This window comes from Microchirus variegatus, assembly GCF_963457635.1.
Source record: "Microchirus variegatus genome assembly, chromosome: 4".
Taxonomy (NCBI): domain Eukaryota; kingdom Metazoa; phylum Chordata; class Actinopteri; order Pleuronectiformes; family Soleidae; genus Microchirus; species Microchirus variegatus.
Window position 1 is genome coordinate 30,938,061 of NC_139805.1, and position 24,270 is coordinate 30,962,330.

The following is a 24,270-nucleotide window of genomic DNA, read 5'->3' on the forward strand; positions in this document are numbered from 1 at the left end:
TTGCGTAGATGATTGCCCACCTCTATGTGCATGCACCAGTCTTTTTAACCTGTCTATGCAGTTTGTATTTGTATGCTTTATCTTCATATCGCCTTATCTTCATATCTATTGATGATATTTCTCTGTCTCTCTGTGCAGACTGCCTGTTCAGGCTGTGTCCCATGAACCGTTACTCAGCCCAGAAGCAGTTCTGGAAAGCAGCAAAGCCTGGAGGGAACACTGACACTGTGCTCCTCAACAAGCTTCATGTAAGTGAAGTGATAACATGTTCACTTCCTGGCAGTTACTACGGCCCAGTGCACTGTACACAAACCAGTCTGCATGACTCACAGGAGAAGACGCAGAACAGAGTTAGAGTATAGGGAAAGTTTCCCCACCAACTTTTGATTATGATTTTCTGAACTTAAATGCAGCAACACAGCATTTCCAGTTTAATAGCAGTTTTCAAAGAGATTATGTAAGTTTACTGAATTAGAACTTTGAAGTCCATTTATAGACATTTTCAAAGCCTTATACTCCTACTGTCCTGCCTTTCCACCCTCTACACGTGCTTTTCTCCCGTTCTGCTGCAATACAACACCATTTAAAGCAATATGCTATCTGGGCACACAGTCATAAAATGGAAGCATGTAGTCTCTTCTTGGTTTCCATGGAGATGTGAGTCAGGGATTTCGGTTAAAACCACTCTGCTGAAGTGTAATTCTTTTTAGTTAAGAGCATCACTGGTATATTGCCATACTTTGCTATAACAGTGAACCAATCAGAATTCTTCTTATCAAGTCAGCCAGTCACTAGTTAAAATGTATTGCATTGAAACAAGTGTGACCTTTTCTAACTCCTCTTATCTCTCATCAGCATGCAGCTGACCTGGAGAAGAAGCAAAATGACTCTGAAAACAAAAAACTACTTGGAACAGTAATTCAGTACGGGAATGTTATTCAGGTTTGTTCCTCAGAAAAAGAAAATCACACTGCTTCAAAAAAACTACCATGATGTTTTAATTTAAATGAGATTGCTTACATAAACTAGCATTAGACAGGATTTCATCCAAACTCCTCTTATATTACATTGATGTTAACTATTATGCATCCTGAAGAAATACAACAGTTATTTTTACTATTTTTGCTTTCTTGGCTTTGGTGGATATATTAAAAAAAATGCATTCTTTTAAATGAATATTATAAATATGCACTTAAATAGTGTAAATGTATCCTTCGATGTCAAAATAAAGAGTGAGTCTTTTTAACTTTGGCAGTGTCACATCAAAATGTCTCTACTGTAACACCAGCTGGAAGACATTTGTAATGTGATTCTCACCAGATGTTAACTCTAACTTTAATAAAATATACATAATTTGTTGAATGTTCCAGCTTTATAGTGCTGTGAATTATGGCAAATCACAAATATACAGAAGTAGTTCATAAACCATGCATTTATTAATTCCATTTCTGAATTGTATTTTCATTAGAAAGCGTGTGTGTGTATGTGTGTGTGAGAAGCAATCAAAAGAGTAAAATACATTGTTAGAGAAAAATACAAATCATAATAAATGTGTATATGTGTATATACAGTTAGGCCCATAAATATTTGGACATCGACACAGTTCTCTTTATTTTGGCTCTATACACCACTACAATGGATTTGAAAGTAAACGAACAAGATGTGCTTTAACTGCACACTTTCAGCTTTAATTTGAGAGTATTTACATCCAAATCAAGTGAACGGTGTAGGAATTACAACACTTTCTATATGTGCCTCCCACTTTTTAGGGGACCAAAAGTAATTGGACAGTTGACTGAAAAGATATTTCATGGACAATTGTGGGCTATTCCTTCATTATTTCTTCTTCAATGACACAGGTAAAAGTTCTGGCCAGAACAGAAACACTCTCCAGGAGGTAGGTGTATGTGTTTCAAAGTCAACAATCAAAAGACTTCACCAGAGTGAATACAGAGGGTTCACCACAAGATGGAAACCATTGGTGAGCCTCAAAAACAGGAAGACAAGATTAGAATTTGCCAAACAAGACCTAAAAAAGCTGTTACAATTCTGGAAAAACATCCGCTGGACAGATGAGACCAAGATCAACTTGTACCACAGTGATGGGAAGCGAAGAGTGTGGAGAAGGAAAGGAACTACTCATGATCCACAACATACCACCTCACCAGTGAAGCATGGTGGTGGTAGTGTCATGGCGTGGGCATGTATGGCTGCCAATGGAACTGGTTCCCTTGTGTTTATTGATGATGTAACTGCTGACAAAAGCAGCAGGATGAATTCTGAAGTGTTTCCAACATTATCTGCTCATATTCAGCCAAATGCTTCAGAACTCATTGGACGGCGCTTCATAGTGCAGATGGACAATGACCCAAAGCATACTGCAAAAGCAACCAAAGAGTTTTTTAAGGCAAATATGGAATGTTATCAGTCAATCACCTGACCTGAATCTGATTGAGCATGCATTTCACTTGTTGGAGACCAAAATTAAGGGAAAATGCCCCAAGAACAAGCAGGAACTGAAGAGTGTGTCAGTAGAGGCCTCGCAGAGCATCACCTGGGATGAAACCCAGTGTCTGACGATGTCTATGCCTTCCAGACTTCAGGCTGGAATTGACTGCAAAGGATTTGTAACCAAGTATTAAACAATGAAAGTTTGATTTATGATTGTTTAGTTTGTCCAATTACTTTTGGTTCCCTAAAAAGTGGGAGGCACATATAGAAATTGTTGTAATTCCTACACCGTTCACTTTATTTGGATGTAAATCCCCTCAAATTAAAGCTGAAAGTGTGCAGTTAGAGCACATCTTGTTCGTTTCATTTCAAATCCATTGTAGTGGTGCATAGAGCCAAAATAAAGAGAACTGTGCCGATGTCCAAATATTTATGGGCCTAACTGTACAAGTGTGTGTGTGTTTATATATGGGTGTGTATATGTGTATATATATATGAATATATGTATATACGTGTGTGTGTGTGTATGTGAATATATGTATTTGTATATATGTAGATATATATATGTGTGTGTATATACAGTGTGTGTGCATGTGTATGTACACTACCACCAGTCAAAAGTTTGGACACACTTCCTCATTCAAGTAAATGGAAAGCTGTGCCCAAACCTTTGACTGGTAGTGTATATATATTATAAAGAGGTACAGTTATTAATAGTGCCAGTAAGATGTGAACTTATTGTAACATGTAATGTTTTTTTTGCCCAGCTCCTCCACCTGAAGAGCAACAAATACCTGACGGTGAACAAGCGTCTGCCTGCGCTGTTGGAGAAGAACGCCATGAGAGTGATGTTGGACACTGCTGGGAATGAGGGCTCCTGGTTTTACATCCAGCCCTTCTACAAACTACGCTCCATTGGGGACAGTGTGAGTCATCGTGTCTTCAAGTCCTTGGACCTGTCATCAAACATGATGATAAAGAAGATGATAATTTGGAAATACCTTTTGTCAATGAGGACAATAAGGTCAAGATGGCAGAATGTACATCCTCAAGCTCAAACATCTAGTTTACCTCCCTAACACTGAGGCATCGGTCCGATCACATTTATCCCTTCATGGATCAGTGCCAGCACCCAACTGGTGTTCACCTGTTCATGCAGCCCTTGATGTCAGCCACTCTTCTTCCCTGTAACAGGAAGTAGTGGCCTCATGCCCAAGGACAAAGTGAACCACAGCAGAGAATAGAATAGAGAGAGAGGACCTCTTTGTTAAGCTCCTCTCTAAGAAGGGAGGTATGGCACCAGGCCTAAGCAGCAGGCCAAAAAAGAAAACTGGAGTCAGTCCTGTCCTGCTAAAAATATTAGGCAGACAATGACAAGCACATGAAGTTCTCTTATCCTCGCCTTTTTGCACGTTGGAGATTAGAAGAAGAATGAATGATGTGTGCTTTCATTCACTAAACTGAACCATACACATGTTTGTATTCAATCCTGCTTTTAACAATAGCTCTAATTGCCTGTGGAGGCAGGATGAGTTCAGTATGTGCATTATGATTATGAGTGTTTTCCTGAAACAGCTTTTTTTTTTGTCTGCTTCGTGTGTGACGACTGAAGGTGGTGATCGGGGATAAAGTGGTCCTGAACCCCGTGAATGCAGGGCAGCCGCTCCACGCCAGCTCACATCAGCTCGTGGATAATCCAGGATGCAATGAGGTCTGTGCCGAGCTGCTGCAGCTCATCCTCGCTCCTTAGAAGTTTCTGTGGGAGTTTCTGCTGCGTAGAATCTAATTATAGCGTTGCCTTCATAGCTGCTTCTCGGTTATTAGCCGCCTGTTGTGAAACAGTTCAGGATTGTGCCTCTGTCCTCCTGATGCAGTTAAACAGTCGGATAAAGCAAGAACACATTTGGAGGATTGTGATGTTTCTCTGTCATAACACCGGGCTGATCCGTGTAACTAAACACTAAACAATTACCTTGGTTATTTTAATCACCAGCTTACAGCTATCATTTTTCAAATTTTTCTCCTGCTCTACACAAAGAGTGTCTCAAACTCAATTATGCTTTACATTATCACTCTGCAAACACTTCATGTGATGTTTCATTACCAAAGAAAGCAAGTTACACAGCAGTAGAGACTTAAACTCTGTCATAAATATTGTTAATATGTACTTAAATGGGCATTTAGTTTCGATTGACCAGATATGGATCTATATCGGGTCCTTTAATGTCAAAATTAAGAGTCATCGTGAGTCTTTTTTAACTTCAAACTGCGTGTTTTTCAGGTGAACTCCGTCAACTGTAACACCAGCTGGAAGATTGTCTTGTTCATGAAATGGGGTGACAATCAAGAAATCGTCCTGAAAGGGGTTTGTCTCACCTCACTTGCCAAATCATCATGTCACTGCTTTTTTTTCCCGGCATTCTGTGAACAGTGAATTTAACAACCAAATATTTAGGCTTTTCCCAAAGGAATAACAGAAACTCGTGTCAGTCTGCATCGGTTACAAGCAGATCTTACTTTTTATGGTCCGTAAACATTAAATAGATAAGGCTCTGATTTACAACAGGAGATGATAAATTACAACACACATTTTAACGACGATTAATGTTCATAAAACAAGTGTGCATAGAAAGCTATACGATTAAAAGCAAGAATCAGTGCCTACATAGACATACTAAACAAATAAGATGTAAATTAAAGTAATACTGCAAATGATACTAATGTGATGTTGTTCTTTCAGGGTGATGTGGTACGATTGTTTCATGCAGAACAGGAGAAGTTCCTCACGTGTGATGATCACAGAAGAAAACAGTATGTTTTTCTACGCACTACTGGACGGCAGTCGGCTACCTCGGCAACCAGCAGCAAAGCCCTATGGGAGATTGAGGTGAGGGAGATCGTATCTGTAGTGTAGCTGTTAATAAGACTTTGTTTCCTCTTTATGTCAGTGCTGGTTAAATAAGGTGTATGAATAAGTTTTTACTGTCTTTGCTCTGGTGTCAGGTTGTGCAGCATGATCCGTGTCGAGGGGGAGCAGGTTACTGGAACAGCCTCTTCAGATTCAAACACCTGGCAACTGGACATTACTTGGCTGCAGAGGTTAGTTTACATCAGACACTGTAGATTAAATGTTTATTTATTTTACTTAACCTGTGCCAGAAACTACTAATTACTTAAAAGTGCCAGAAGTGGGCTGGCACTGTCCGGTACACATTCATGGAATATTTTTTAGCTTATTTCTAAATAGAGTATCGTTAAAATTACAACTTTAATTGTCAGTACTGAGGTCTTGGTGATTGTTAAAGAACTAAGATGGTATTACCAAAATATTACACCCTATGACAAATAATTACTATTCTATTATTTTATTTTCACTGTGTAATGTAGAGGTCGATCAAGTTGGCAATATGACAAAAGAACAAATAAATCCCACAAAACAGAATTAAATCCAATTAAGCAAATACCATGTATATCTGTATACTGTACATTCTGTACATTAATAATATTTAGGTCATACTTGAAGAACACATTAGAGACCAAGAAAGCAGTCACAGGTTTTTACATTACAGTACATGTCATTATTGCAGGTGAATCCAGAGTATGAAGAGGAGTGCCTGGAATCCCGCGCTTCAGTAAGTAAGAAGTCTAACAACACTGGTCTGCGCGAAATAGGGCTTAACGATTTTGAATAAATAGCCATCTATGTTGTGATTATTTTGACAGGAATTGCTATATGATTCACGATATCAGAGGGAATGGTCATTTTGAAATGTTGACTGTGTGATATTTGTGCAGATCTCTTCAGTCTGTAGAATAACGTGTGTGTAGCGCAAGACAGTAATACGTCTAATCTGTAATTTAAAAATTGCAGTAGACGATAACATTGCGATGAATTGTTCAGCCCTAGCATGAATCGCGGTTTCATTCAAGTCATTTTATTGGCATCAACAAGAAAATGTGTCATTGCCAAAGCACTTTTTTGAAGCCAAGGTGCAGGAAACTTAAAGTAATTATTGGACAACATTCATCCATCCAGCCATTGTCTACTGCTTTATTCTCCACATGAGGTTTGTGGGTAGCCTATTGGACAACATATCATATATAATTAACATTATGTCATAGTAAACTCAAATGATCTCCTTTTTAGGCTGTTACAGTGTTAAATATTTGCAGCAGTAGATGACTGAATGTAATATAGCAAACCTAGAAGGTAATTGCCCACTTGTGAACAGCAGGGGGCAGCCTTATGTTGTTTATTTTGGCAATGTTAGCTCTATCAAGTGGTTGTGGTCCTCAAACATAAAGCATTTCATGGAAACAACAAACTGCACACAGAGGACATATGTAGTTCAGAGTGATTAGATGAAGTTTAGACTTTGGTCCTATTCATTTGCACACTGATGAATATCTGCATGTAAACATTGCTCCATTGCAGCCAGTGTCTAATTTACATTAACAATAAATGCATAAATAAGACAAGCATTTGGGGGAAAACGGATAATAACAGTACACGCATAAAAAAAAAAAAAAAAATTTACAATCCAACATGTGCAATGCAGGGCAAACCTGGAAATAGGGAGCACATGTTACAATGAGCTTCAGCTGCTAACATGTTAAAGTGACTGGTGCTAAAGTATATTTATATAGGTAGAAGAGCTCTGACAACCTTTGTTGCTTTATTCAATCAAGATTATGATATTTTTTGTGGCGAATGCAACAAAGTGCATCTGCCTGAGTGTTGTTGGTCCTGATACACGTCGTATAATTTCACTCTCTGAGAGCAATCGTATGTGTGAGACGTGTGATTTCTAATCAGACTGTGTTTTGACATTTCCCCTTTAGCTGGACTCGGAGCAAGAAGCCTTAAGAGCCCGTTTGAGAAACGTCCAGGACAAAGTCATGTACACTCTTGTGTCTGTGCCTGACGGAAATGACATTTCCTCCATATTTGAACTGGACCCGACCACCTTGAGGGGGGGGGACTCATTAGTTCCCAGGTAGGAAGGCCGAACCTGCTGTGATGTACTCTAATGTGTTAATGCTTAGTTAAAGAGTATTTGTGCTTGTTTGTGTGTAGACTGATTTATCTTGCCTCTGTAACTAATGAAATAAACCTCAGAGTTGCAGGATTTTACTAGAACTACTTTCACTAGATTTTCTCGAGAAAAGCTCAAAGAAGAGGAAGCCGTTATACAATAAAGCTGGTATATTTCGGGTCATGTCACGAGGGCACACATCTTGCTGCTTTTTTTGTGTCTCTTATGAAACTGTAAAGTTATTTTAAGGTGGAGTGCTAAGGATTAGTGTCATGATTTGAAGATTTTGCAGTCTATTTAGTCTTTTGTGTAAAAGTTAAAATGATAAATAGTCCTGAAATGATCTTAGAAATCCTATTTTACCTTTATTGAAGGAGAAGAAGTCACAAATGAATTAAAATCAGCACAGGCACCACTAAATTATAAGTCCGTATGTATGGGCTCCTCTAGCAAACTTCCTGTTCTCTTTCCTCCTATATTATAGTTTCCTGCTACTTTACATTTGTATTCACATGATCAGAAAGAACTATCATACTTTTTTACCCCACTACTGACTCTGACATCTATCATTGCTAGTTATTAATTTCTCAATTAATGTAACACAACATTTAAAACCTATTCCATATGTTTTAAAAACAATATAAAATATATAATAAAAACTTGTTTTTTATTTAACAGGATGTTTAAGTATCTTGCAACATGGTTATAAATCCAACTGCTGCAACTACATTTTGCTTTGTTTAATAATTCTGTAAAGTCAATAGATGGTAACAAGAGTGCATATTTTAGAGATTCACAAGATAAACAACACGGCTGTGTGCTCACAGTTACTGTCAGTATCGCCCGCCTTTAATTGAAGACGTGATGTACCATTTCAAACCTGCGTTAAGACTTGGCCTGGCCTGTCTTGTAATAATGCTGTGAAAACAACATACAAGCAGAAATATCCATGTGTAATTGTGCTTTCAGAAACTCGTATGTGCGCCTCAGACACCTGTGCACCAACACCTGGGTTCACAGCACCAACCAACCAATTGATAAGGAGGAGGAAAAACCTGTCATGCTGCGTGTAAGTCACAGATTATTAGTGCCTGAACCGAAAATTGTAGTTCTATCTGGAAAAAGAAGAGAAACAAATGTCTTCAGAGCTTTTCTTAATGTTTAAAAACGTCACGCATTTCTGCGACGGATGACTGAAGCTGAGCTTTTCTTTTTCTGATTCAAGATTGGCACATCGACACTCAAAGAGGACAAAGAAGCTTTTGCCATTGTGCCCGTTTCCCCCGCTGAAGTGCGAGACCTTGACTTTGCCAATGATGCCAGTAAAGTGCTCGCCTCTATCGCTGGAAAGCTGGAAAAGGGCACCATCACGCAGAATGAGAGGAGGTATAAAAACACATAATGGTGTCTCGTTGTGAATTTATAAACAGGAACAAGATAGTCATGAGTTGTTGCCCTCTGTGTGTGTGTTTTTATGTACAACCAGAGCGGTGACTAAGCTTCTGGAGGACCTGGTGTTCTTTGTCGTGGACATTCCCAACAATGGACAGGATGTTTTAGAGATCATGGTCAACAAACCCAACAGAGAACGGCAGAAACTCATGAGGGAACAGAATATTCTTAAACAGGTAATGTGTTTGTACAGGTGACATGTTGAACACACTCGATTGATTACGTCCTCTATTCAAGGTAAACTTGTTTGAACCTCACTAAACTCCCCTTAACCCCTGTTCTGTCTTTATGGTGACTCAGTGTGGCATGGTTGTCAGGTCTGCTATCTGTATAAACGTGCTTTTTTTTCTTTTACATCCTTATCTGTCTATTTAGATCTTCAAGCTGCTGCAGGCTCCTTTCACAGACAGTGGGGATGGGCCCATGCTGCGACTGGAGGAGCTGGCTGACCAGCGTCACGCTCCCTTCAGACACATCTGCCGCCTGTGTTACCGGGTTTTACGTCATTCGCAGCAGGACTACAGGAAGAACCAGGTACAGCTTGTCTGCTCTCAAAGTCTACTCTATGAGCACTGGCACAGTGGGACATTTGTGGTGCCTTCCAAATCTTCTTCAGCAAATCTTACAAACGAAGACCCTGTTCAGACCGGGTATTAACTGTCCTGAGTGTTCAGATCACAATGTACACTCCCAGTGCGTCTTGAATGCATCATTCACACAGATGTGGTGTGAGGATGAATGTGGCCACATTCCTTAGCTGCATGAATTCAGTCTGTCCTAACGACACATAAGAGACTGCCAGTCTAGGAATAGGAACAACACAACAGCAGATATTGCACTTGCTGTAAACATATAAACCAGTTTTAATGGCGTTTATTTTAAGACTTAGGGCCAATTCCAATTCCTACCTTAACCCTCAATCTTAACCCCCAAGCTCAACCCTCAATCTTAACTGGCCTTCAAAACCAAGTGTTGAGGGTTATTTTGTCACTTAGAAATGGGACACCCCTTAAATGCAGATACGTCTTCAGACTGTGGGGGGCAGAATAGCGTGAAAGCTGCGTCCAGTCTGTCAACTCCAAAAAAGAAGAAGAACACATTTACGTCACCATTATTTATTACGATCCGTTTGTCAGTCAAGTAATTGGGTTGTCAGTTAGTTATAAGATGATACTCATACAAATACCACAACCACAGACATATTCAGCTGACAGTTACCACACACCACGGCTTATTGAAAGGTAAACGATAGCAAGCGATCGCGTGTGCGCACCGGCAGGCTATTGACAAAAGATCTAGAATAAAAATAAATGTTACGCAACAATGATGTCAGTAATCCATAATATGGGCCTAAACTAAGATAATACAATGGTTTTCATAATATCTCTATTAACAAGGAAAATACTTAATTTGTAGCGTACTCGTTTCGCTGCTTTCGGCGCCATCTTTGTTATTGTGAAAACACGCAATGCATTCTGGGTAGACCTGGCTCCCAAGGGTGGTCTCGGAAAATCTCAATATAGAGGGCGATACAGCCCTTAAACTTGCCCCTCAACTTAATTTTTCTGAGAATTGTGTTTATGTATTTGCAGCAATCCATATAATATTAACACTGATCACAATATGATGTCTTTTTTGTGGTTTAAGTCTTTTTTTTTCTTTTTTTCTCTCTCTCTTTCTCTCTCTGTCACTCAAGCCTGCACACACACATACACACAAACATGTTTTTATATCTTAATGAGGACACATCATTATATATACATACTGTATTCCCCAACCCCTTTACTCTAACCATAAACCCAATTCTAACCCTAGCCCTAAATCAGATCTTTACCCTGAAAAGGTCATTTAAAGTTGACCAAATGTCCTCACAAACATAGGTTTTTATGTTTGTTTGACTTCACAAAGATGAACAGTCCTACTTAAAGCTGTCAGCATGTGATCAGATCACTTGGATGTTAATACCAGGTCTGAACTGGCATTAAAATATCAGATTATCTGTCACATATACTTTTTTAGTTGTGTAAAAACGATTTCTCCCTCTTCTAGGAGCAGTCCGTTTCTTTTACTCACATTCACGTAATTGTGTAAGGTCACCCTGCTTTGGTTTTGTGTATGTATGTTCTGAGTGGTTGTGCGTCTGTCCTGCAGGAGTACATTGCCAAGCAGTTTCGCTTCATGCAGAAACAGATCGGCTATGATGTCTTGGCAGAGGACACGATCACAGCTCTGCTCCATAACAACCGCAAGCTGCTGGAGAAACACATCACTGCTGCAGAGATCGACACATTTGTTAGTCTGGTCCGCAAGAACCGTGAGCCAAGGTGTGTGCGTGCATGGGTTTGTGTGCCCATCTGTGACCTGTCTGAAAGAAAAACATTATGATAAGATATTTCAAGACTAAACGATTCGAGATTGATTCATTTAATAAATTGGAAAAAACCTTTTAATTTGTGTGCATCTCAATGACCTGATTATAATCTGCTAATCATGATCACACTGTATATCTTCTGTACCAGTAGCTGACATGTATAATTTAATTTTCACATAATTCTGAAACATTTGTGGACAAAGAGGTGATTGAATTTTGCGTTTATTCTATATGTGTGCGTGTGTGTGTGTGTACGTCCAGGTTCCTGGACTATCTTTCCGACTTGTGTGTGTCAATGAATAAGTCCATCCCTGTGACACAGGAGCTCATCTGTAATGCAGTGCTGGATCCAGCGAACGCTGACATCCTCATAGAAACAAAGTAAGCACACACCACCTTCACCTACTTCTGACTTCTCTCGTACAAAGTCAAAAAGCACTTCATTATATCTAAAACATTCAATTGATTTCACTTAGTCACTCATTACAATCATTAAAACTCATCTAAATATCAGCTGTTAACCACTGCAGTTTGTAATATAAGCATCATTATTTTAATGTTGAAAGAAACTGAATTTACTAATGCGAGGTGTTGGTTAATTAATCTTCCTTAATTTCCTTTGCCTACTATCTGTTCTTTTATATCCATCATAATGTGACTCACTCAATTTGATTTCTAAAAGTGGCATTTTTCCAGTTGCTGGTCTTTAAATCAGGGTCATGTCATTTCAGGCCCAGTTATTTACAGTATACATACATTCTGCCCTCCGCCGCTAAAGGAACGTATAAGAAGAAGTTTACTTAAGATAAGGTGGTCCTTTAGTAGTCCCGCAGGGGGGGGGGGGGGATTTACGTCGTCACAGCAATAAAGAAGATTACTTCAAGCAATCACAAAAGCAGCTCTCTGTTTGTGTACAGTACGTCTTTAAACTGCCACCAACATTGTGAAAATGTCACCTCTATACATGTTTGTTAAAAAGTGGTTTGATACTAAAGTGTTTATGTTAATATGCTGTGCAAACACTGAGGAGCAGTGACGTCTGTGGACCTTGGTCCCCACTGAAGCAAATAGGCCAGTGTGAGTGTGTGGCGGTGCATGCACACACTTTAGGTGAGACCAAAGCAGGTGAAGGTTGCAAAACAGGAAGTTTAATACCAGTGTGTTAACATCTATATTGTATGCCCTCATGTGGAAGATAAAGGGGTAGAGGATGGATGGACAAACACTGACGAACAGCAACTTTCAGACTTTGGTCCCTGCTAAATCAAGTAGTCCAGTATATGTGTAAGTGTGTGTTGAGTTACTCCAGTGGACACCCCGCCTCAGGGTCTTGGAGCAGAAATTGTTGTTGGCTTTTACATGATGTGAAACCTATTTCTTAAACGCGTTTTAGTCATTTAGAGTCACGCAAAGGGTTAACTATCACATTTGATGATCACATGACAAGGACTTGAAACTCAATTGTTATAATTTTGTTAAGATATTAAGCATCTGCAAATTAAAAATATGTCTGTATTTTTCTTCTACCTTATCTGCTCTTTGTGCAGACTTGTGTTGTCGAGATTTGAGATTGAGGGTGCCCCACTCGGGGAGAACTCTGTGGAGTCAGAGGAAGACGAAGAGGAAGTGTGGTTGTTTTGGAAGGACAGCAACAAGGAGATCCGCAGTAAAAGCATCAGGGAGCTGGCCCAGGATGCCAAAGAGGGCCAGAAGGAGGACCAGGAGGTGATCAGTTACTACAGGTACATTCTGGACTAAAATTAGTCCCCTACCTGACTCATGATAGAGCTGAGACAGAGATGGCCAGCAATGACTGCATGGTTCACCTGTGAAGGTCAAATAACTTGTGTTCCCTCTGCAGGTACCAGCTGAACCTGTTTGCCCGAATGTGTCTGGACCGTCAGTATTTGGCAATCAACAAGATCTCTGGTCAGCTGGACGTGGATTTGATATTACGATGCATGTCGGATGAAGACCTGCCCTATGACCTGCGAGCGTCCTTCTGCCGCATGATGCTGCACATGCACGTGGACCGTGACCCTCAGGAGCAGGTCACTCCCGTCAAATACGCTCGACTGTGGTCAGAGATCCCCTCAGAGATTGCCATTGATGAGTGAGCAAACTTAATATTCAAAAGATTGTTTTAATACAATATTTTTCTTTGTTGGTGAAGCATTTGTGCTTTTCATTTTTGCTGTAGTTATGACAATAATGGAACATCAAAGGATGAAATTAAGGAGAGATTCTCGGAGACGATGGAGTTTGTTGAGAACTACCTGAGAGACGTGGTTTGTCAGAGTTTCCCCTTTGCAGATAAAGAGAAGAACAAGCTGACATTTGAGGTCAGTGAAGCACACTGTACACTGCTTACAATACAAGGCTGACATTGCCAAGCTAAATAAATGAATTTATTTTCCTTTTTTAGGTCGTGAATCTGGCCAGAAACCTGATTTATTTTGGTTTCTATAACTTCAGCGACCTGTTGAGACTAACTAAGATCCTCCTGGCTATTCTAGACTGTGTCCATTTGAACACAATTTTCCCTTTCAATAAACTGGAGAAAGGAGATGAGAATAAAGGTATGTATGTATGTCCTGGAGGTTGGCGTCAGTGGAGGACCATGCATTTCACACTCATGAAGTTGATCATACTGTATTTGTTTACGTGTGTATGTTATCAGGCAGCAATGTGATGAGGTCTATCCATGGTGTTGGCGAGCTGATGTCTCAAGTAGTCTTGCGAGGAGGAGGCTTCCTACCCATGACGCCTGCAAGCAGCTCGAGCAGAGACTCAGTCAAGACTCAGACTGAACCAGAGAAACAGGACATACTGGTCATGGACACCAAACTTAAGATCATTGAGATTCTGCAGGTTAGGGGACACATTACATTTACATTGAAGCATTTAGCAGACGTTTTTATCCAAAGCAACTTACAAGAGAGGAATATGCTACATAGAAGAAGCCAGGACAGTAGGCTGATAGAGGGTGAGAGTGCCAAGGTGGATGCAAGTGCAGAAGGATGTGGTAGGGGTAGGGTGAGTGCCAGGACAGAAAATGCACTCTGAAAGAGCTGGGTTTTCAAGAGCTACTTGAAGATAGACAGGAACTTAACACCTAATGTTACGTCTGGACGATCAAGGCAGTCACACACCTTCTTGAGAGTCCTCCTTCAATTAACTCTGTTTGGTAGCACTTGGTAGATCATGCCACCAGCGTGGAACAACACATAAAAAGAGTCTGGATTGTCTTGGGAGGGGTGTTGGCACTGTCAGACGACAATCCTTGGATGAACGGAGTAGTCGAGCCATAAGCCTTTAGGAGAACATTTAAGTATGTGGGAGCAGACCCATGAAGCACTTTGTAGGCTAGCATCAGTGATTTGAATTGGATGTGGGAAGCTAAGGGTAGCCAGAGTAACTCAATGAACAGAGGGCATGTGCCCTTTTAGGCTGATTGAAGACCAGGCGTGCTGCCGCGTTCTGGACCATCTGTAGTGGTTTCACAGCACAGGTCAGGAGGCCTGTTAGCAGGGCGTTGCATTAGTCAATGCAGGAGATGACCAGAGCCTGTATTAGGAGCTGGGTAGTTTATTGAGTTAGGTACAGTCTGATTTTTATTATATTGAATAGTGCAAAGCTATATGACCGGGTGACAGAAGCAACATGATCTTAAGATGAAACTTAAGGGACAGGAAATGACATCAGCCACAGAGGCTACTGGGAGCTAACAGCAGTTAGCATTTGGAAAAGTGATCATCTGCAGGCTCTAGCAGCAGATTGCTGTCATATATAACATGTATCCACTGGACAGATAAATCCTCTGAGGCTGGAAGTTTGTGTAGAACTCTGTGCTGCACTGTGGAGCCAAGAATAGAACTTTTCGCGGACTTCCGGTTTTCAGATACCGTTGCCCTCGCCAGCACTCACACGTTTTACGGACAAAGCGGAGCTCCGCGAGATATCAATTCCAGGAATTTAGCGAATTGTGACATCCCAATGAGTGCGGAAATCAACATTGCGTGTTTTATCTCCTGTTCTTAGACTGAGGAGGACCACAAAAAAAATTAGTGAGTCGTCCTTTTTCAAACTTGGTACTGGTAGGGCCAGTGTCCCAAATATAAGGATGAAATGATTAAAAAGTTGATTTAGCATAATATGGGACCTTCAAAGGGCAACTGGTCATCAATCATGACACCCAAGTTTCTTGCTATCTTCGAAGGAGACAGAGATAGGGAGTCAATAGTAATGCAGATGTTATGATGTATTTTAAGCTTTGTTGGGAAGACCAGCAGAATACACATCAGAATACAGTTAATACAAAAACTTTTTACACTGCACTATTCACTAACCCCCCTGTTATTTTCTGTCCTCTCCTACAGTTCATCCTAAATGTCCGCCTGGACTACAGGATCTCGTGTCTGCTCTCTATATTTAAGAGGGAGTTTGATGAGAGCAACTCCCAGAGTGAGTTATCTGTGACTGGAATAGTGGAAGGACCGAACAACATGCCAGGTCAGATTATTGCACAGCTGCATCTAACACAAATGGTGTGGGCAATGAAATGAAGTGTGTTAGTTACAGAAGAAACTGTGATTCCAGGGGCTCTGGATTTTGAGAATATAGAAGAGCAGGCAGAGGGGATATTTGGTGGAAGGTAAAGACAGTGTCAATAAAGAATAAAGTATCACAGAAGAGAATGTGTTTTCTAATGTGATTGTTTTTTGTTTTTTTTAGTGAAGAGAACACGCCACTGGATCTGGACGATCAAGGCGGTCGCACCTTCTTGAGAGTCCTCCTTCACTTAACCATGCACGACTATCCTCCTCTGGTGTCCAGAGCCCTGCATCTGCTATTCAGACACTTTAGCCAAAGGCAGGAAGTGCTACAGGCCTTTAAACAGGTATCATAACAGCACTATTTGTATTGCTGTAGGTGCACTTGATATGCCGTAACTTTCTCCTATTAATTGAAACAAAACACATATTTATGCTGCTCTTTTTGAGACTGAAAAGTATAGATAATTACCCTGTCAATGACAAGAAACATCAGTTTCTGTATGCTCCACATACGAAATGGTTTCCAGTTTAGTTTCACTCTATATTGTGGCATATTTACTGTGTTGCCAGTTTATTAAACCTAAAACAAATGCTGGCTTATAGTCATACAACAAAGAAATTCAATGAGATGTTCAGTGTTTGTTGAGAGTTTAGAAGCTCTGATATTGTAATGGTGTTAATAAGTCTACGCTCATTCATGTAAATGATTGAAGTAAATAATAGACAATCCTGGCAACATAACAAAGGACGAATCAAATTCAAACCAGACTAGCCTTTATAAGAGTGGATTTGTTACTTTTGTATTAGAGCACATTATTTTTGCTTTAGAACTGTTATGTGTATGTTTGTAGGTCCAGTTATTGGTCACCAGCCAAGATGTGGAAAATTACAAGCAAATCAAGTCGGACCTGGACCAGCTGCGCTCGATTGTAGAGAAGTCTGAGCTTTGGGTGTACAAGAGACAAGGGCCTGATGAAGGCATGGACACAGGAGAGGGGCTGTCCACTGAAGCAGCGCATAATAAGGTGCAGTATATCGTACATATTATGAATCAAACCCCACTGTGGTGTCGTAATGACAGTAAGGCTTATATTCTTACTTTTCTCTAGGGAGACTCTGGGGGGACAGACAAACCAAAGAAACCAGAAAGTACAAGCAGTTACAACTACAGAGTGGTGAAGGAGGTACTTCTTTTGATAGCTAACAAGCTCCACTCCACAAGAATTGCAAATGATATAGAACAATCTCTCTTCTTTGCATTTTTTTTGTGTCTCATCAGATCCTGCTGCGGCTCAGCAGGTTGTGTGTCCAAGAAGGTCTGTCAGGTAGGAAGAGCAAGAAGCAACAGCAGAGACTTTTGAGGAACATGGGTGCTCATGCTGTGGTCCTCGAGCTCCTACAGATCCCCTATGAGAAGGTGTGTGGCTTTCACTGACAGTGATAATAATTCATCTTTTCTGTGTAAAAGTGGACATAACTTCACAAATTATGTTTCGTGTTCCCCACCAGGGTGAAGATTTGCGTATGCAGGACATCATGAAGCTCGCCCATCAGTTCCTGCAGAACTTCTGCGCAGGAAACCAGCAGAACCAAGTCCTGCTGCATAAGCACATCAATCTATTTCTCAACCCAGGGGTAAGGAGTCATCCTCCACCAAGCACTACTCAGTACAAGTAAACCCTGATCTGAATTGTTTGCTCTGTGTTTCCATCATGGTACAGTATAGTATGGTTTGGAATGGTAAAGGGTTAGAGTTAGAGATGTGTAGTGTGACATTATACTGGTAATGAACGACAACATTGAACACAACACAACAGACAACAAAGGAGAACATCCAGCAGCTCTTTTTTTCTGCTTGGTTTGTGGCTGTTAAAGGTGCCATATGTAAGAATGTGGCCAAAAACGGTTACTACATTGAAATTCAAAATACCAAGGTCTTTTAGGTTTCGTTTTCTGACTTAACTGGCAACCTGTGGTTGCTCGGCAGCTGAGACGCAAAATATATTTTTTAATGCAAATATTTTGGCTGTACTGTTGTTGTTGGTGGGTTCAGTTTGTTATATGAACATTATTCCTGAGCCTCTGTGACATATTAGGAGGATGTTATGGCCAATTGCTTTAGATTTATTACATAATGCACCTTAAAGCTTTGTATGAGAGTCGGTAAGGTAGCTATGGAGCTTCGGCCGCTGTCTGTGGTGCTCAAAGGCTGGTTTGTAGGATGAGTGTGTGGCCAGTCACCTGTAATGTTAGCCTACATGGTGACAACAGCAGTTCTCTCCAGTGGTTCTGCGTGTCCAAGCGTGTGTGTGCGCGCAGTGCGAAAGAGCTTGCGCTAATGTTTAGGACGGGGGTGGGGGACACAACAATAAGCCGTCTACACCAGAGGTCCCCAACCAACGTCTCACGTTTGGTACCGGGCCGCACAGAAATAATAAATAACTTGAATCGTTTGGTACCGGGCCGCACAGAAAGAATTAATAACTTGAATAAAAATAACATTATTTCCGTTTTATTTATTATTGGGGTCTGAACAATGTTTTATTTTGAAAAATGACCGGATTCCCTCGGTTACATCCATCTATGACTCACTCTTGATGCATCCCGAGGGAGATCGCTGGCCAGAGTGTTTGAATTACGAGAGCCGCTGCAGCGATTTCTCTCAGGAAAGAAGTCACCGCTGGCAGCACATTTCAGTGACAAGAAGTGAGTCGCAAAACTCACTTACTTGTGCAACGTATTCAGCCTACACACCTACACAAAAATAAGTAAATTAACTAATGGCCAGGACCGCAGACCTCACTCACTCGCACTCGTTACTCTCTCTTCCCCGCTCGCCCGCGCTTTCGGCGCATACTGATTTTGATGAACAACAAACAACTGCTGAAACATTTAATGAAACATTTACAACTGTTTTGTGTATCTTATTTTGAAGGCACGTTTAAGCGTTACCATAGCGACCAGAGAGCGTTAGAGGACCGGGCCGTGAAAATATTTCCTGACATTAAACCGGTCCGTGGAGCAAAAAAGGTTGGGGACCACTGGTCTACACGATTGAAGACGGCATCTCACCCAGTCGAGATCCTGCACTCTGGTGGACACAACCAGCGTAGGTTCAAAAACATGAGCCGTCTGGAGAAAACTCTCCGCTACGCTTTTTTTTTCTTTTTTTTTGCCCCTCGTTTTTATTATCGCTGCTTTGATTGTCAATAATTTGTAATGTAATAAACATTACAGCCATGTTTTTAAGCCTAAAACAAAGTAGTACACTGTAGAATAGTTTCCACTCCTGCAATGCTGCTGTTGTTGCTGCTGAAAAAAAAATCGACAAAAAAAAAAAAAATCGACAAAAAATCGACACGTGGACCTCGACAATCGACTCTCAAAATGTCTGACATTCCCATCCCTAGCCCTGACCATAACTTACTATTTAACTCTGCTACCTGAAGGAAAGGGTGCCAAATAATGGATGACGGTTGGTTATTTTGGTAGTACTATTCATGAAAAAGCATAAACACATACCGTTTTGTACCAAACCGAACCATTTCTTTCGATGTAAACCCGGCTAAAATCAACAGCTCTCTGCTCTGACGCCTCTTATTTTCTTTGTTTCCAGATCTTAGAAGCCATCACCATGCGACACATCTTCATGAACAACTTCCAGCTATGCAGCGAGATCAACGAGCGCGTGGTTCAACATTTCGTCCACTGCATTGAAACACACGGCCGTAATGTCCAGTACCTCAAGTTTCTGCAGACTATTGTCAAAGCGGAGAACAAGTTCATCAAAAAGTGCCAAGACATCGTCATGGCAGAGGTAACGCCTTGTTTTTCTCCCAAGGATGATGCAGTTATGTTCTCAATTATTCAGGTGTGTCTCTTCCAACAGCTTGTGAACGCTGGCGAGGATGTTTTGGTCTTCTACAATGACCGCGCCTCCTTCCAGACACTGGTCCAGATGATGCGATCGGAACGCGACCGCATGGATGAGAATAGTCCTCTCATGTATCACATTCACCTGGTGGAGCTCTTGGCGGTTTGCACAGAGGGCAAGAACGTCTACACAGAGATCAAGTGCAACTCCCTGTTACCACTGGACGACATCGTGCGTGTGGTGACACACGAGGACTGCATACCTGAGGTGAGACAGAGGTGTGCGGAGGGTTTGGTTTGATAGAAGCTGATAGACACTGATTTAGCCACTTGTTAACATATGCACTTTGCTTTTTAAAAAATTAGATCAAATTAGAGCATTGAAAAAAGGACAGAAATATTATGAATGTCTCTTATTATATTATCATAAATTATATCATATTATTAATCATTTCAGTGATTTTTTTTTTAGCATTTTTTTTTAGAATTTTTTGTTTTCTTCCATTCACCTGGTTTTATTCAGCATTTCACCAGTTTTTTCCCCCCTGGCCTTTTTGTTTTTCATTTTAAGTGATCTTGCATTTGCATGTATGATATTGCCTGTCTTTTTATTGTGTTATATTATTATAATAATAATAATAATTATTATTATTATCATTATTAGTATTATTATCATTATCATTATCATTATCATTATCATTATCATTATTATTATTATTATTGTTTATGATGATGATGATGATGAAGTTTGATGCTGGACAGCAGAAAGATAATTATTGTCGATAAGTTGCATAATTGCAAATATATGAATTATAATATGAATTATCCATTTTCTATCATAAAAAAATGGTTAATTAGAAGGACCCTTCAAGTTAGAATTGAAGGGTCTTCTTTCTTTATTCTTAACCTTGTAGCATGTTTCTCTATGTAAAGAGTGAAATAAAAATGTTTTTTTGTGATGACCCACCCCTCCACAAAATTTCAGAAATCAGTTTAGTCGTTATAGAGTCATCCCACAAAAATTCTAACCTGAAAAACCACCTCCTTGGTGGAGATAATGATGTTATGTCCTATCATTCGTCCTCATCTAGAACCATGTTTTCACGTCAAGCCTAAATCATATCCTTCCAGGTGAAGATCGCTTATATCAACTTCCTAAATCACTGCTACGTGGACACTGAGGTGGAAATGAAGGAGATCTACACTTCCAACCACATGTGGAAACTTTTTGAGAACTTCCTGGTGGATATATGCAGGGTAAGGAACGGGTGACATCTCAGTGGAAACAATAACTCTGTGCAGTACATTAGAATGTTCATAAAATACAAGAGGCCATTTTGTTTCTCGGGTGTCTCGGGTGTTTCCAGGTATGCAACAATACAAGCGACCGTAAGCATGCGGACACCGTCCTGGAGCGATACGTGACGGAGACGGTCATGGGCATCGTGACGACTTTCTTCAGCTCACCATTTTCTGACCAGAGCACCAGCCTGCAGGTAGATCACTGCAAACTTCTTACTAACAGTTTGTGTATGGAGAGGGTTTAAAAGCATGTGTACTAGCGTTGGTGTCAAACGAGTTTGAGTCTAATCTAATTTCAACACACAAGATAGTATAATTCAATAAACCAATTTGAGAGCGAGTGTCACTCCCATGTGCAGAGATGAATTAGTGACCTAGTCTCAAAAGTGTCCAGTGCACAAAGGTCATCTTTCCTGGAATATGCTCCTCTTAGTTTAGCTAATCTAAGTAACATGAGACACATCGTACTTACCATGAATCTTTTCCCCTCTCCTCCCTTTTGAATGCATCAGTTATTCAAACTTTTTGAATAACAGACAGAATTCATTGTTTTTAAAAATACAGCCTTTATATTCAAACATTTTCCATGTGTCCAACATGGGCGTATGTCCCTAAAATGTATAATAATTTTTTTCTTATTTTCTTTGCTTGTTTAATTGACTTGTATCCTCTGCCCCAGTCGTCTGTGTTGGGGAAAATAATTCAGGTATTTATTGGATTTTAATCCAGCGGTGTACATTTAGCTCGGTGCTGCAGATTAACATTGGGTGTCATTTTTTATTTTATTTTCATTTTGTTTTACATATGTATGTGGGAGCATTCTTTCTGATGTTCATTGAGTGAGATTTGGGCAGGATCTCTTGGAAAATCGAACATTACTTAGGGCTGGGCGATATATAGATATAAAAATATATCAAGATTTTTTAAAAATGGGATATGGAATTAGACCATATTGCATATAATATCCATATTGTTCGTTACGGAACGTTGATTTCAAAAAAAGGTACTCCTGTTGTTATACAGTTTACATTTTATTATTTCCACAGCTAAGGATTTATTCATGAACCAGGTGAGGAGACTTGTGTTTATCATTTATTCACTTGATTTTCCAAATATTCAGTGAAATAGCTGGTTTCAAAACTACTTTGACATGTCATATTTGGCTGAACATTTCCTTTCACAGCTCTCACTTTGTGAAAAAAATATCGGGATATATATCGTATATCAGCCTAAATACATCAGGATGTGACTTTTGTTCCATATCGCCGAGCCCTAACACTACTGTGTCAGCATTTTGGTCTCACTGCAGGTGCTGTCACCTGTATCACACATACAGAGGTGCGTGTGTGTGTGTGGTACTAAAACAAAAAGCCCACAGTGCAGGCTGCAGGTGTTGAACATGACAGATTGGTATCTTTCCGTCATATAATGGCATCTTCCTCTTCTGACTAGATAATTTACAGCTTTATATACTAATCTACCATTTCTGTTATCTTCCTCTCAGACCAGGCAGCCGGTCTTTGTGCAGCTGTTGCAGGCAGTGTTCCGGGTCTTCCACTGTAACTGGCTGATCCCAGTGCAGAAAGGCTCTGTTGAGAACTGTATTAAGGTGCTCTCTGATGTTGGTGAGAACAGTGCAGCGTCCATCTCCACTCTCAAATCAGCCTCTATAGATTATTAGTTATTACTATTTTCATCTGTGTGTGTCCGTGTGTCTGTGTGTCTGTGTGTGTGTGTACCTGGCAGCCAAAGGCCGAGCTATAGCCATCCCAGTGGACCTGGACAATCAAGTCAACAATCTCTTTGTGAAATCCAACAACATCATCCAGAAGACGGCCATGAGCTGGAGACTTAGTGCTCGTAACGCTGCCCGCAGAGACTCTGTGGTGACCGCTTCACGGGATTACAGGAACATTATTGAGAGGCTGCAGGTACGCGACCTACGGTCTGTGTTACGCCTTGACATTCAACATTCAACACAAGTGTTAATGGAGGGTCTTTGTCTGGACTGTAGGACATTGTGTCAGCTCTCGAGGACCGTCTGCGACCATTGGTCCAGGCTGAATTGTCAGTCCTGGTGGACGTACTGCACCGGCCTGAGCTACTCTTCCCTGAAAATACAGACTCCCGCAAGAAGTGTGAGAGCGGGGGTTTCATATGCAAGTAAGCAATACGTATAATACATAAGTAATTGCTGTTGTATAATGAGTAAAATAATGGACAAATGTGCTTGCGCAGGCTGATCAAACACACCAAGCAGCTGTTGGAGGAAAACGAGGAGCGACTGTGCATCAAAGTTCTGCAAACGCTGCGAGAGATGATGACAAAAGACCGGGGTTATGGAGAGAAGGTAGGAGAAGCTGCGTCGTTCTACACTGGGATGATACACCTGATTGTACGTGACAACATGTATATAAGAACGATTTTATACTGCGTTTAACATTTATATCAGGAGGGAGTTGTCAACGTTAAAGGAAATATAAGTAAAATATTGTTTGAGATAGCCTTTTAAGGTAGCATAGTCTGAAAAACAAAAACAATCATTTTATTGGTAGATTTATATGATTTAACTTTCTGCATCTCCCACAAACACACTGAAGGGATTCACTGCACATCCACCTCTGCACGTAACATAGAAATGGTGACTTCTTTGAAATGCTTTTTTTTTACCACAGTCACTGGTTTTGCTCACTCTATTCATAAGTACTATTTACCCTAAAGTGTGGAAGTATGTCCACAGATTGAACTCGCTTAACAAACATGCTCTGTCACTGACCGCTGCTTTAGCTTGCTCCTTCCTGTGTGGTTATCTAACCCTCTAAACCCTCTGTTCTCTTACAGCTCAGGGCCTTTGATGATGAGATGGATTTGCCTAAGGTTGTTTCTCATTTTCTTTTATTTATGCCCTTTGAGCTGCTGCTCTGTTATGCCTGCGTAGCACTGGTAGTTGATCTGTAACTGTGTTGTAGCAGCTGCTGTGGTTTTGTGTTGTCGTTAGCAGGGGCTCTAGGCACAGCTGGTAGCAAATAGCAGTAAGCTGTTTCTGTTTCCCCACACCTGCTGCTCTGTCTGCCATAAAACAGGCAGTGCAGATAAATTAAAAAGCTGCAAGAGGGAGAGCAATGGTGAAAAAAGGGATGTGTGCTCTGTTTGAGTCAATGTTGCTTAACTGAGTTTTATAATTCCAAGTTCTAAGGTGAGTCACCTGCTGCTGGCTGGGCCAGCTGCC

General features: G+C 40.5%; 1 protein-coding gene across 1 annotated transcript in view; it reads left to right on the plus strand.

The window, feature by feature from the left end:
* Positions 1 to 24,270, plus strand: part of itpr1a (inositol 1,4,5-trisphosphate receptor, type 1a) — a gene marked incomplete at its 5' end in the record, with an annotated part of 94,985 nt that overhangs the window by 25,165 nt on the left and 45,550 nt on the right. Inside the window, 36 exons of the mRNA XM_083887550.1 lie at positions 139 to 248; positions 856 to 942; positions 3,219 to 3,377; positions 4,064 to 4,162; positions 4,733 to 4,816; positions 5,192 to 5,338; positions 5,455 to 5,550; positions 6,039 to 6,083; positions 7,294 to 7,448; positions 8,457 to 8,556; positions 8,713 to 8,873; positions 8,974 to 9,115; positions 9,315 to 9,473; positions 11,091 to 11,263; positions 11,572 to 11,691; positions 12,858 to 13,052; positions 13,172 to 13,423; positions 13,511 to 13,652; positions 13,736 to 13,920; positions 13,995 to 14,181; positions 15,690 to 15,822; positions 15,910 to 15,964; positions 16,045 to 16,210; positions 16,718 to 16,891; positions 16,976 to 17,050; positions 17,146 to 17,283; positions 17,376 to 17,501; positions 19,483 to 19,683; positions 19,756 to 20,007; positions 20,871 to 20,996; positions 21,107 to 21,235; positions 22,546 to 22,666; positions 22,788 to 22,972; positions 23,056 to 23,204; positions 23,280 to 23,391; positions 23,883 to 23,918. Coding sequence (XP_083743676.1) covers positions 139 to 248; positions 856 to 942; positions 3,219 to 3,377; positions 4,064 to 4,162; positions 4,733 to 4,816; positions 5,192 to 5,338; positions 5,455 to 5,550; positions 6,039 to 6,083; positions 7,294 to 7,448; positions 8,457 to 8,556; positions 8,713 to 8,873; positions 8,974 to 9,115; positions 9,315 to 9,473; positions 11,091 to 11,263; positions 11,572 to 11,691; positions 12,858 to 13,052; positions 13,172 to 13,423; positions 13,511 to 13,652; positions 13,736 to 13,920; positions 13,995 to 14,181; positions 15,690 to 15,822; positions 15,910 to 15,964; positions 16,045 to 16,210; positions 16,718 to 16,891; positions 16,976 to 17,050; positions 17,146 to 17,283; positions 17,376 to 17,501; positions 19,483 to 19,683; positions 19,756 to 20,007; positions 20,871 to 20,996; positions 21,107 to 21,235; positions 22,546 to 22,666; positions 22,788 to 22,972; positions 23,056 to 23,204; positions 23,280 to 23,391; positions 23,883 to 23,918 — 4,976 coding nt within the window. The remainder of the gene's footprint in view (positions 1 to 138; positions 249 to 855; positions 943 to 3,218; positions 3,378 to 4,063; positions 4,163 to 4,732; positions 4,817 to 5,191; positions 5,339 to 5,454; positions 5,551 to 6,038; positions 6,084 to 7,293; positions 7,449 to 8,456; positions 8,557 to 8,712; positions 8,874 to 8,973; positions 9,116 to 9,314; positions 9,474 to 11,090; positions 11,264 to 11,571; positions 11,692 to 12,857; positions 13,053 to 13,171; positions 13,424 to 13,510; positions 13,653 to 13,735; positions 13,921 to 13,994; positions 14,182 to 15,689; positions 15,823 to 15,909; positions 15,965 to 16,044; positions 16,211 to 16,717; positions 16,892 to 16,975; positions 17,051 to 17,145; positions 17,284 to 17,375; positions 17,502 to 19,482; positions 19,684 to 19,755; positions 20,008 to 20,870; positions 20,997 to 21,106; positions 21,236 to 22,545; positions 22,667 to 22,787; positions 22,973 to 23,055; positions 23,205 to 23,279; positions 23,392 to 23,882; positions 23,919 to 24,270) is intronic.